The sequence below is a fragment of the Myxine glutinosa genome, chromosome 7 (assembly GCF_964187855.1).
Source record: "Myxine glutinosa chromosome 7, kmMyxGlut1.1, whole genome shotgun sequence".
NCBI classification, from domain to species: domain Eukaryota; kingdom Metazoa; phylum Chordata; class Myxini; order Myxiniformes; family Myxinidae; genus Myxine; species Myxine glutinosa.
The window spans coordinates 126,433,464-126,447,623 of NC_136267.1; the positions used below are offsets into that span (position 1 = coordinate 126,433,464).

At 47.1% G+C, this 14,160-nt stretch overlaps 1 protein-coding gene across 13 annotated transcripts in view; it reads left to right on the plus strand.

The window, feature by feature from the left end:
* Positions 1-14,160, plus strand: part of MARCHF7 (membrane associated ring-CH-type finger 7) — a 138,878-nt gene that overhangs the window by 30,042 nt on the left and 94,676 nt on the right. For 10 of the 13 annotated variants that reach the window (XM_078782266.1, XM_078782275.1, XM_078782268.1 and 7 more), the window contains one exon: positions 2,121-2,234. The exons of 2 other annotated variants lie outside the window; for them this stretch is intronic. In XM_078782266.1, the coding sequence (XP_078638392.1) occupies positions 2,121-2,234 (114 nt within the window). Of the gene's footprint in view, positions 1-950; positions 1,047-2,120; positions 2,235-14,160 lie in introns of those variants that run through there. One more of the 13 variants, XM_078782274.1, reaches the window with a different exon arrangement.

Genomic DNA, 14,160 nt, shown 5'->3' on the forward strand with positions numbered 1-14,160 from the left:
CCCCTCCCTTTTCCCCCTCCCTTTTCCCCCTCCCTTTTCCTCCTCCCTTTCCCCCTCCCTTTTCCCCCTCCCTTTTCCCCCTCCCTTTTCCCCCTCCCTTTTCCCCCTCCCTTTTCACCCTCCCTTTTCCCCCCTCCCTTTTCCCCCCTCCCTTTTCCCCCCTCCTTTTCCCCCCTCCCTTTTCCCCCCTCCCTTTTCCCCCCTCCCTTTCCCCCCCTCCCTTTTCTCCCCTCCCTCTTCTCCCCTCCCTTCTCTTCTCCCCTCCCTTCTCTTCTCCCCTCCCTTCTCTTCTCCCCTCCCTTCTCTTCTCCCCTCCCTTCTCTTCTCCCCTCCCTTCTCTTCTCCCCTCCCTTCTCTTCTCCCTTCCCCCCCCTCTTCTCCCTTCCCCCCCCTCTTCTCCCTTCCCCCCCCTCTTCTCCCTTCCCCCCCCTCTTCTCCCTTCCCCCCCCTCTTCTCCCTTCCCCCCCCTCTTCTCCCTTCCCCCCCCTCTTCTCCCCTTCCCCCCCCTCTTCTCCCCTTCCCCCCCCCTTCTCCCCTTCCCCCCCTCTTCTCCCCTTCCCCCCCTCTTCTCCCCTTCCCCCCCTCTTCTCCCCTTCCCCCCCTCTTCTCCCCTTCCCCCCCCTCTTCTCCCCTCCCCTCCCTCTTCTCCCCTCCCTTCTCTTCTCCCCTCCCCCTTCTCTTCTCCCCTCCCTTCTCTTCTCCCCTCCCTTCTCTTCTCCCCTCCCTTCTCTTCTCCCCTCCCTTCTCTTCTCCCCTTCCCCCCCCTTCTCCCCTTCCCGCCCCTCTTCTCCCCTTCCCCCCCCTCTTCTCCCCTCCCCCCTCTTCTCCCCTTCCCCCCCCTCTTCTCCCCTTCCCCCCCCTCTTCTCCCCTCCCCCCCCTCTTCTCCCCTCCCCCCCCCCTCTTCTCCCCTCCCCCCCCCCCTCTTCTCCCCTCCCAGCAATGCCGGGTACTTCTGCTAGTCCGGTCATAAAACATTGCTTCAAAAAGGGACCACCCCCTCCGTTACTGTCAACCCCTGCTCTGCGGGGAAAAATGGCCTCCAAAGGTGGTTCCTTGGTTGATTATTTATTATTATTACTTTTAAGAGTTAAGGCTCGTGGAGTAGGTATAACACAGAACGGACCAGGACATAAACGAAAAGGGCATTGGAAAGAGGTAGGATGGGGATGGAGGGGGGCACACCAGTGGCAGGAAAGAAGAACAAATTCGAGGGAGACTTGGAGGAATAAAGATATCTATCAGACTTGTGGGAAATGAGGTCATGGTGTGGAGGACACCGAGTGAACAGGATGGCTACAGCATCAGTGTCCATGTGAAAGTCATTACCTCCTCCGACAAAGGTGTCAGAGGTTATGTTTTCACCCCTGTTTATTTGTGTGTGCAGGATATATCAAAAAGTTATGGATGGATTCTGATGAAATAGGTGGACAGGTTGAGTGTGTGACAAGGAAGAATTCACTTTTGGTGAAAATCTGGATTGGAATCTGAGAATTTTTTTGATATCTTTATCAAAAAATTTTGATTTGAGAAAAACGATATGTAGCATGATATTTCAAAATATTATGGACAAGTATGACAAAACTAGGTGGATGAGTTTTCAGGTGATAAGAACGAGCCGAATCGATTTTGGTTCAGGTCTGGGACCAGATCTGGCCCGCCAGTGAGATCAAAAACATAAACTGTTCAAGCTGCCGAGGTGTGTGCTCTACCGAGTGCTATTCTAATTTTGAAAAGGCATTCTTAATCACGTAGGTGTGAATGTAGTTTATATATTCCAGAATATCCAGTAAGTAGCTATTTCTGAACTTGTTGTCCAAGGTTATTATTTTTTTTATTTTTTTTTAAAGAGTACTGTTCGGTATATGACACTTTGTTGGTATAAGAGTTAATCCCATGAGAGATCATTCTTAGCTAATGATGCCTCCATCTCGTCTTCCATCATCATTTGAAGTGATTTTTTTTTTTTTTTTTTTTCATTGTGATCTTCAGTTGTAGTTCAAAAGACATTTATTTTTGATGGTATAGCAATTCATCCCAATCCCTCCTTCATCCAATCTTTGCCATACTTTGGAATGCATTCAGCTTACATTTGCAGTCTTTTATGCACTTTGTGTTGCAGAGGCTGAAAATAAGACTAGATGCTGGTGATTCTGAAGGTCTGGACAGAACACGATTGCATCACCCCAATTTTGTTCCTCAATTTTCTACCATGGGAAGCAGTAGCAGCAGAAGGGTAAGATGTGTTTGCAAACGTTTTTTGGAGAATAGGGAAATGTTTAAACTATTGATCTTATGTTGGGGCCGGAGTCCCCTAAAGACACATGTAATAATTGTATGCTTTGCAGAGCGAGTAACCATGAGGTCCCATCATTTAGATTAGCTTTCCAGTTGAAGAAAGCAATTACCTGACTACATGTTTCACTCTACCCAAGGCAGAGTTGTAAAGTGATAAACTAATACGATAACGACACTTTATGACCATTTCCCCCTTTTTCAGGGGATTGTTCGAATGATGCCATTCTTCCATACAGATCGATGTCAGATCAGATCAGTGTCTTCTATACAATCTATTGTCATTTTCGTGCAAAGCCAAACATTCCATGTCTTTCTCAATGGCTGTTTCAGTCGACTCGTATTTTTTTTTTTTGAGGCATCCTCTCTGCTTTATTCCTTCTACCACAATAGCTTTGTTGCTTTTTCTTTACAGCTTCATCTTTTGACCTTCATTTGACTTTTTCTAAATTAAATTCTGAGCTCAGGGGCATTTTCTTTTCCTTTTTCCTGAAATCATTGTTCCTCATATCTTCTACGTATGATGATCCCAGATTTTGTAACCAAATTTCCAGTGATGCCACCCGTCTTGCGACAACCTATAACACTGCCTACATTGAATTTAATTTGGTCCAACTGCTTTTCTGCCCATTTCTTTCCTTTCTCCTCCACTTTCTTTCCTTTCTCCTCCACTTTCTTTCCTTTCTCCTCCACTTTCTTTCCTTTCTCCTCCACTTTCTTTCCTTTCTCCTCCACTTTCTTTCCTTTCTCCTCCACTTTCTTTCCTTTCTCCTCCACTTTCTTTCCTTTCTCCTCCTTCACCACTCAACATAACCTTCGTTTTATTAATGTTGACACATAAACATTCTTCTATTTTGCACTTTTCCATTTTTGAGACATCTTTTGCCTCTTTTACTTTCAGCATTCATTACTGTTGTCAATGTACAGGAACTCATAGGAATTACAACCTTTCATTCTTCATCAATTCTTCCATCATAATTACAAACAGTAGAGGGCTTTTTTGTACAAGATCTAAGGCTCGTAATAGAGATGCCACTCCTCACATCTCACACATATCTCGCGCACATGTACATACAGACAAGATGCAGCACAGGACAATTAAATGAGACAAACACAGCCACTGAGTTTGGGGGAAGTGTCGTCACTTCCTGGGATAATCTGGATACCAGCGACGTCACGACAATGGTGCCACTTTTCTCTGCACTCAGCTGGGCATTTCTTAAGGAGGAATTTCCTCCTCCCTGTGGATGCCAACCTATGGGATTTTCCATGCTCTATCCATTAAAATGCTGAGCGTCGATCAAGGCAGCAGCATGTGCCATTTTTCAAGTCTTTGGTATGACTCGGCTGTGGTTTGAACCACCAACCTCCCAGACTCGGTGCAGAAGTTCCAACAAGCACACTACCGAATCTGACTTAAAACTGATACCTGGTCCTTCCTTGACTTCAAACATTTAGATGCACCCTGAGTTGGTCTTTACCATAGTTATATATAGTTATGTACAGTCATGTGAAAAAGTAAGTACACCCCATGTAAAGTTTTGACTTTTTCAACATATTTCAACATGCAGCTATTTGATCTTCATTTCAACAATATTGATAGATAAAGGTGATATAACATAACAAATATCATGAAACATTTACATTTTGTAGTCAATTGCATAATTTAAATAAACATAAATGCAAATTTCGCATGTGGAAAAAGTAAGTACACCCTGACATTTATCACTACTTCAAATACCTAAAATTAGAATCAGGTGCACCAGCTCAGGTGCAAATGATTAGAACATTGTTAGAGAGGATCTTGGAGGAACCTGTCTTATTTAAACCTCAGACATTTAGTTTGGTTTGCTCTTTGTTGTTGGTGTGTGGCATCACCATGCCTAGATGAAAAGAGCTCTCTGAGGCTTTCAGAAAGAAGGTTATAGATGCCTACGAGTCTGGGAAGGGATTTTAAAATCTCCAAACAATTTGAAATCAATCATTCGACTGTCCGGAAGATCATCTACAAGTGGAGAAGATCCCAAACAACTGCCAACTTGTTCAGGCCAGGCCACCCCAGCAAGTTCAGCCCGAGAGCAGACCGCAAGATGCTGAAAAGTCTCCAAGAACCCCAGAATGTCATCACGAGACCTACATGTAGCTCTTGCCACTGTTGATGTCAAAGTGCACGAGTTTACCATTAGAAAGAGGCTGCACAAATTTGATCGACATGGGATGTGTGCCAGGAGGAAACCTTTGCTGTCCAGAAAGGACATCAGGGCAAGACTAAAGTTTGCCAATGAACACCAAGGCAAAGACCAGCACTTCTGGAACAATGTGCTCTGGACAGGAGTCAATGGTAGAGCTATTTGGTCACAGTACCAGAAGACATGTTTGGCGAAAACCAAAGACAGCATTTGACCACAAGAACCTGATACCAACTGTAAAGCATTGTGGTGGAAATATTATGGTTTGGGGCAGCTTTTTGCTGCATCAGGGCCTGGGCAGCTCGCCATCATAGAATCCACTATGAATTCTTCATTGTACCAGAGGGTGCTTGAGGATAATGTGAGGCCATCTGTCGGAAAGTTGAAGCTCAACCGAAGGTGGACCTTGCAACATGACAATGACCCTAAACATACCAGTAAATCCACCAAGGGATCGCTGAAAAGAAAGAAATGGAGGGTTCTGGAATGGCCAAGTCAAAGCCCGGATCTAAATCCCATCGAGATGTTGTGGGGGGATTTGAAACGAGCTATGCATGCAAGAAACCCCTCAAACATCGCACAGCTGAAAGAATTCTGCATGGAGGAGTGGGCAAAAATTTCTCCCAGTCGATGTCAGAGACTGGTAGACATTATAAGAAACGCCTACTTGAGGTTGTTTCTGCCAAAGGGGGCAATACCACCTATTAGAACCAAGGGTGTACTTAATTTTTCCACATGCGAAATTTGCATTTATGTTTATTTAAGTTATACAATTGACTACAAAATGTAAATGTTTCATGATATTTGTTATATTATATCACCTTTATCTATCAATAATGTTGAAATGAAGATCAAATAGCTGTATGTTCAAATACGTATTGTTGCGGATACGGAGTACGGCTCTTCCCCTTAGCAAGAGGGGGGTTAATCCCCCTTTTATTTTCACTGGCCGTCTCCGCTCCTGGAGCTGCCCAGCTCCCTCCACGAGGCAGGGGGGCAACCCCGTTCGAGACCGCGGACAAGATGTTATTTTGCCGAGCGGATTAGCAGCCCGCGGCTCGAACCATTAGCAAGAACTAAACCCGATCCTCAACGTTGGCCAAATCGTGCCACAGGTGTTCAATGGGGAAATCACAAAGACGAACTGATTTGAAGAAAGGAAAGCAAAGGTAGGAAGAACAGGAATTTATTACTAATTACTATTGTACAAAACCAAAGAAACCAAGGAGGAGGAAAAACGAAAATAATGACAGAAGGAGAAGACACAGTGCAATACTAGCTTATCTATTCAGGCTTACTTATACCCCAGGGACAAGACGCACAAAACAAACTCACGTACACAAAAGGATGGAATGGCAGGAATGGGTGGGGGTTGAGAAGGTTCAGGTCCGTGCAAACGGCAGGGTGACAGCTGCTGGAGGTGACAGCTGCGACTCCTCGCACTCTGGTTCACAGAACGGGCGACAGGGAGATCCGAAGACTGCGGCACGTCGAGGTTCGCGTGCCCGCACTGGTTCTTCAGAGTGCTGGTTGGTATCGCGAGCAGGGCGTGCCGATTCTCATTCACTTTCCCCTCCAGAACTCACTCTCTCCTCCTCAACTGAACTCTCAACTGGGCTGCGGTGGGAGGCTCCGGGCGACGGGTTATATAACCACGCCCATGGAACTTTCGCGAACCTCCTCGAACGCTCTCTCTCCGCCCTCAGGCCAAACCCCTCATCCTTGGTTGGTTGATTGGGGGCTGGCTCACTCCTCCTTCTCATGACGAGGTGGAGACACGCCTTTCTTCTCCGAGCTGACCGCGTGCGTAATGGAGTTTGGGGTGATGAAAACCGCCCAATGCACTGGCACTTCGAAGAGATGATTGGGGGAAACTTGAAAAGGGAACTATCTTATGTCATTTGGTGCAATGCAGAGTCATCTAGTGGGAAACAGAGCCTTAAACTAACATCGAATAAGAAATAACTATTTAGAAGGGTATATGATTTTCTACGTGCATGCGATGGATTAACTAAGGGGACGACCTTTGACCTTTACACACAAAACAGAGGTATTTACAAGAAATCATTACTAGAGGGTCATATTTACAAACAGGATTCTCAAATCCGCAACAGTATGTTGAAAAAGTCAAAACTTTACATGGGGTGCACTTACTTTTTCACGTGACTGTATGTATATACTGTTTGTGTGTGTGTATATATTGTTACGGATCTCAGAGCCGGCACTCCCCTTAGCAAGGGGGGGTTAATCCCCTTGGCCTGTTAAGCTGACCGTCTCTGGTCCTGGTACTTATAACGCTCTTTTGCGGGGTATAATTGGTCAGGGTTATTGGTCAAGGTGTTCTCCCGAATACCTTTACCAATCCCTCCGCAAAACAGGGAGACAAGTACCGCTCGAACCACGGACAAGATGGTATTTGCCGAGCGGTTTAGCAATCCGCAGCTCGAGCCATTAACAAAGGAATAAACCCGACTATTTCGATTGGCCGAATCGTTCCACAGGTACTCAATCAAAAGAAGGGACTAAAGCGATCGGGGGAAAGAAGAAACCAAGGTAAGGAATACCAGACATTTATTAATTATGTACAAAACCAAAGAACCAAAGAAGAAACGAAAGTAATATACAGAAGAAGAAGAAGAAGACACAGGGCAGCCTTAAGCAGTCTTATGTTACCAATGCCCCAGACAGACAGACTTACACGAAAGGGGAATAGCAGGCAGAAATGACTGGACGAAGGGATGAGAAGGCCCAGGCAGACGGTGGGCGTCGAGGTCCGGCTCCAGGGGTCGATTCGTGTCGTGGCGGGAAAACCCTGGCAGGCAGCGAGCGCGTATCGTTCACCGCGAGAGGACGTTGCATATAGCGATGGGACTGGGATGCTCCGTCTATAACAAATGGCTCGTGTCAACGCTCTCTCCCTTGAACAAGATGCCAGTTCGTCGCGCACTCCAGGTCCTTCCCCTCTCGTCGGTACCTTCTCACGTGTCTCAAACAACTCTGGAACCCTCTCGCTCAACTGGCCAAGCAGTCCCTCGTAGCCGCTTTTATTGCTCGTGTTGGAATCAAGCCGCCCGCTCTGATGACACGCCTAACGGTTGGCTCACCGCGGCGCTGGTTGGCCCGTAAGGGCTTGCTGACTCCACCTCCAATGACGAGTCGACGTGCCACACCTTGTTCTGGCGGCTCCGCCCCCTTCCTCCTCGGCTTGACCGCATGGCTAATGGCGGCGTAGTGCCAGTGCAACGGCGGCGAACGCTGTTGGCAAGCGAGGTACCACAATTTGAAGAAGGAGAGCAAAAGGGATGGAATGGGGCCTATCTTATTTGATTAATGCAACGTAGATTCAACTACTGGGAACAGATCCTTAACTGAAACACACAATAATGAAATAACTAAAGAGGGGGAGGGGGGAGCGGAGGGGGAGGGGGAAGGGAGAAAGGAGGAGAGGGAGAGGGAGAGGGAGGGGGAGGAGGGATGGAGAAAGGGGGGAGGGGGGAGGAGGGGAGGGGGAGGGGAAGGAGGAGAGTAGAGAAGAGGGAGGAGGGGGAGGGGGAGGATCAAGGGAGGAGGGGGAGGATCAAGGGGGGAGGGGAGAATGGGGGAGGGGGAGGGGAGAAGGGAGAAAAGGGGGGAAGGGGGGATGGAGAAAGGGGGAGGGGGGAGAAGAGGGGGGAGGGGGGAGAAGAGGGGGGAGGGGGGAGAAGAGGGGGGAGGGGGAAAAGAGGGGGGACGGGGAGGGGGAAGAAGAGGGGGGAGGGGGAGGGGTACGGCGGAGAAGAGGTGGGGAGGGGGAGGGGGGAGTGGGAGGGGGGAGAAGAGGGGGGAGGGGGGGAGAAGAGGGGGGAGGGGGGAGAAGAGGGGGGAGGGGAGAGAAGAGGGGGGAGGGGGGAGAAGAGGGGGGAAGGGGGAGGGGCGAGGGGGGAGAAGAGGGGGGAGGGGGGAGAAGAGGGGGGAGGGGAGAGAAGAGGGGGGAGGGGGGAAGGGGGAGGGGCGAGGGGGAGAAGAGGGGGGAGGGGGGAGAAGAGGGGGGGAGAGGAGGGGGGAGAAGAGGGGGGGAGGGGGGGGAGAAGAGGGGGGGAGGGGGGAGGAGAGGGGAGGGGGGGGGGAGGGGGAGGAGGAGAGTAGAGAAGAGGGGGGAGGTGGGGGGAAAGGGAGAGCCATGGGGGGAGGGGGGAGGGAGAAAGGGGAGGGGGAGGGGTGAGGGGAAGGGGGAGGGGGGGAGTCGAGTCAGAAGTCATTGTCAATTGAATGTCGCATTTATTTTTTATTCCCTGTCAAATGGCATTGGTCCCGCATTCCGAACCCGGAAGTCGGATGTCATTGTCGGCAAAGTTGAAAAATTAATGTTACGAAATACGCTGATGACGTCATAATTTTAAAACCCGAAGGTTTTTTAAACATTTAAGGTGTGCTGTAGTTGCTCTGGGACGTACTGATTCCGAATATGAAGTTGAAAAATTAACGTTCCGAAATACGCTGATGACGTCATAATTTTAAAACGCGACGTTTTTATTTTTAGTTGAGATTTTATTCGAATTCGAATTCCATTAAATTTCAACTGTTGGAAACAATAATTATTTCAATTTCCAACAGTTGAAATTTAATGGAATTCGAATAAAATCTCAACTACCGTTTATTCGTCTTAGCGCGAAAAAATGGCGCGCATTTTGTCATTATGTGCGACTTTACGTCACTCCTACGGACGTGAAAACATTTGTTTTCCTTAAAAATATATTTAAAATAAATACAATAGTACATAAATTAACAATAAAAGAAGCTAAAAAACAATTTAAAATACAATAAAAAGCACATTGAAAATATATAAATATGTACGTACAGTATACTGTACGTACGCGCAACCGTGGGATCGGAAAGGGGCAATAGCGCCGCCACAAACTACACCATGGAATTGCAGCTGGCGCGGTTTTTTAAACCATTGATATTAAAATAAAACGTAGCCTATAACCACCAGGATTTTATGCTGATTCCGAATCTGTCTAAAACTTTTCTCCGATGTGTAGTTCTTGAGTTATAAGCGGACACACACACACACACACACACACACACACACACACACACACACACACACACACACACACACACACACACACACACACCTCCTTTATATATATATATTTTTATATATATATTGTGAGAAACCCCCCGGTGAAACCACCTTTGTTCTCACCCAAATGAGTGCCCCGCCCACCACTGACGTAACCTCCTTGGAGCCTCACGCGATTGGGAGGCGAGTCGGGACGTGATTGGTGGAGGGTCAGAGAGCGCGGCCGCCATCTCATGATACGGACGCAGCTCGGAGGTTCGAGGCCTCGAGGCGAGGGAACTTTCGTTACGCCTCACGACAGCGAGTTGTGCTGATCGTTTATAGTTATGGATTGTACGAGTGAGTGATTCCGGAAGAGAACGAGTGATTCCCGGAGATCGTAGATTGGAACTGTGAGTCCTATATTGCCTGCTTCGTGTTGGAGCTCCTGGCCGACCGTTCCTGGCGGCCTTGTGTGGTATTCCATCCTGGTATCCTTCGAGTCCCGGAGCTCGTCGATTGGAGCCGCGAGGATCTTACCTGCGTCTTGTTGGAGCGTCTGTGGCCGACCGTTCCTGCAGGCTTGTGCAGCCTATTCCATTTGTTACCTTTCATGGTTTTTGTGATCGAGCCAATAAAGCATCGTGCCTTACCCCTAGAAGGCCGATTAAAACACAATTGTGTTGATTACGTCTCTTTTGTCCACTCCGTGGATTACTTGAAGCCCGGACATTCACGTCCGTATTCCGTGCTGGGAACATTTACCAGGCGGGATCGCGACAATATATATATACAGGGTGAGTCAAAAGTTAAGTAGCGCCCGATTTCTCTTTATTATTAACAACATTATTAACAACAATTATACCTGACAATTATTAACATGACATCCGAGATAGAATCTGACAGCCGGAAAAAAACAATCGGGCGCTACTTTTGACTCACCCTGTGTATATATATATATATATATATATATATATATATATATATATATATAGTTACGGAATCGGACGACGGCACTCCCCTTACCGAGGGGGGTTTAATCCCCTCGTCTTGTACACTGGCCGTCTCCGTTCCTGACGCTCCCCCGTGGGGTGGGATTGGCCGAGGTGATTGGTCAAGGGATTCCCGTACACCTCCGCAAATCCCTCCACAAGGCAGGTGGGTAACTTAGCTCGAAACCACGGACAAGATGGTATTTGCCGAGTGGGTTAGCAGTCCGAAGTTCGAGCCGTTAGCAAAGACTAACCCGATTCATAAGCATTGGCCGAAATCGCACCACAGGAACTCAATGGGGAAATCTCTAAAGCGATCGGATGAGAAAGAAGAAATCAAAGAATGGAGGAACAGATATTTATTAATTATTTACACAAACCACAATCAAAGAGAAGAAAAGAAATCAAAGTAATATACAGGAAATGGAAGGAGCAGAAGGACAGAGCAATTCCTTAAACAAGCTTAACTTATACCCAGACAACACAAAGGACAGACGACGGGCAGACTCACACGAATAGGGAATTGTAGCAGGAATGACGGGGAGAAGGTTCAGGTTTGTGCAGAACGGCAGCAGGGAGGTCCGAGGATCGCGGCACACGTCGAGGTTTGCGTGCTCGCCCTTGTTCGTTGGAGGTTGGTTCCGGCTCCGGATCCTCTGCGCGTCTCCGCCTCCTGCCTCCTTCAACACCCACGGAACTCTTGTACGGTTTCTCTCCCGTGTGAATTAGTCTGTGTCTATTTAAAGTTGAAGAACAACAAAGACCTTCAAACACACGGAACACTTGTGCGGCTTCTCTCCCTCGGGACTCTCCTCACTCGTCTCGTCCAGCGCACCTCCCTCAGAACTCAGATGGGGGCTCCCCACAACGGGTTATATAGGCCACACCCTCGAATCTTCGCGAACCTCTCGATGTTCCTCTCCGCCCTCTCAAGCCCTGCCCACTGAGCCTTGATTGGTCGGCAAGGGCTAGCTGACTCCACCTTGTATGACGAGGTGCGGGCCACGCCCTTGTTCGTTGGCTTGACCGCGTGTTCAATGGAGTTTTGGGGCAAGTCGAACGAGCCCCAGCCAAAGGGCAGCGAACGCTGCCGGCAATGGCGTTTTGGGGCAATTGAAAGGGGATTCTACCTTATTTCATTTGATGCAACGCAAGATGAACTAGTGGACACAGAGCCTTACCTGAGACATATAATAATGAGATAACTATTGAGGGAAGCCTATTATTTGCTACGTGATGCGATGGACTAACTAAGGTGCAAACAATTAACAGCCAATTAAGGGGAAATGTACATAGGGGTTATTTTACAAGGAAATTTACTACTAAATTTACAAAGTGAAGGTTCTAAAAACCGTGTGTGTGTGTGTGTGTGTGTGTGTGTGTGTGTGTGTGTGTGTGTGTGTGTGTGTGTGTGTGTGTGTGTGTGTGTGTGTGTTTGTGTGTATATATGTATGTATACAACACAACAACATGCATTTTAAGGCCATTTTCCCTGCTCGAGCGGGGGTTAGCCTTGCGGTCCCCATGACAGCTCGTTCGTTTCAAATCCCCCCACAACATCTCGATGGGATTTAGATCTGGGCTTTGACTTGGCCATTCCAGAACCCTCCATTTTTCTTTTCAGCCATTCCTTGGTGGATTCACTGGTATGTTTTGGGTCATTATCATGTTGCAAGGTCCACCTTCGGTTGAGCTTCAATTTTCTGACAGATGGCCTCACATTATCCTCAAGCACCCTCTGGTACAATGAAGAATTCAAAGTGGATTCCATGATGGTGAGCTGCCCCAGCCCTGATGCAGCAAAGCTGCCCCAAACCATAATATTTCCACCACCATACTTCACAGTTGGTATCAGGTTATTGTGGTCAAATGCTGTCTTTGGTTTTCAACAAACATGTCTTCTGGTACTGTGGCCAAATAGCTCTACCTTTGACTCATCTGTCCAGGGCACATTGTTCCAGAAGTGCTGGTCTTTGCCTAGGTGTTCACTGGCAAACTTTAGTCTTGCCCTGATGTTCTTTCTGGACAGCAAAGGTTTCCTCCTGGCACACTTCCCATGTAGATCAAATTTGTGCAGCCTCTTTCTAATGGTAGACTCATGCACTTTGACATCAACAGTGGCAAGAGCTACCTGTAGGTCCTGTGATGACATTCTGGGGTTCATAGAGACTGCTTTCAGCATCTTGCGGTCTGCTCTCGGGCTGAACTTGCTGGGGCGGCATGGCCTGAACAAATTGGCAGTTGTTTGGAATCTTCTCACTTGTATATGATCTTCCGGACAGTCGAATGATTGATTACACATTGTTTGAAGATCTTTTAAAATCCCTTCCCAGACTCGTAGGCATTTATAACCTTCTTTATGAAGGCCTCAGAGAGCTCTTTTGATCTAGGCATGGTGACGCCGCACACTTCAACAACAAAGAGCAAACCAAACTAAATGTCTGAGGTTTAAATAAGACGGGTTCCTCCAAGATCCTCTCTAACGATGTTCTAATCATTTGCACCTGAGCTGGTGCACCTGATTCTTATTTTAGGTATTTGAAGTAGTGATAAATGTAGGGGTGCACTTACTTTTTCCACATGCGAAATTTGCATTTGTTTCTTTAAATTATACAATGGACTACAAAATGTAAATGTTTCATGATAATTATTCTTTTATATCACCTTTAGCATCAATATTGTTGAAATGAAGATCAAATAGCTGTATGTTGAAATATGTTTGAAAAAGTCAAAACTTTACATGGGGTGTACTTACCTTTTCATGTGTATATATGTATGTATGAGGGGCAGTCAATAAGTAACCTTAAAATATTTTTCACAATTTGTTTATTGCATGTATGTGTGTAACCTGTTATTTTTCAACATGATCTCCATTGCGTTCAATGCATTTTTTTTCCAGTGCTCCACTAAGGCCTGGATTCCTCTAGAAAAAAAATATATATATATATATATTTTTTTTTTTTTTTTTTTTTTTTTTTGGGTGCTTGTGTAGCCATTCGTGCACCACCTCTTGGACCTCTTCGTCGGATCAGAAAGTGGTTCCACCAAACACCTCCAAGTGGCCCAAAGATGTGGTAATCCAAAGTGGTGAGGTCTCGCGAGTAGGGTGGATGAGGAAGACACACAAAATGCAGGTCCTCAATTGTTTCAGCTTTTGCCCGGGCAATATGGGGCCGAGCATTGTCATGCTGCAGCAAAACACCGGTAGTGAATAGTCCACAAAGTTTTGATCTGATTGCTGGTTTCAGATTATTTTTAAGATGGTCGCAATATGATGCACTGGTGACTATGGTCCCTATGGGCATGTAATGATCTACAAGTGGTCCTCAGCTATCCCCAGAAGGGCATTGGCATCACTTTTTCAGCGGACAGCTGTGTGCGGAATTTTTGGGCTTCGGTGAAGTTGAATGGTGCCTCTCTTTGTTTGCCCTCTTCGTTTCTGGCTGAAAGTAGTGGACCCAGCTTTCATCCCCAGTCACTACGCGCTGTAAGAAAGCATTGCCTTCTGTTTCGTAATGGCGCAGAAGTTCTTTACATGCGTTCTCTTGCCGTTCTTTCAGTTCGTGTGCGAGTTGTCTGGGCAGACACTTTGCGGAACCCCAGCACGTTGTGAATGATATGGTGTGCTGAACCATGCCTAAT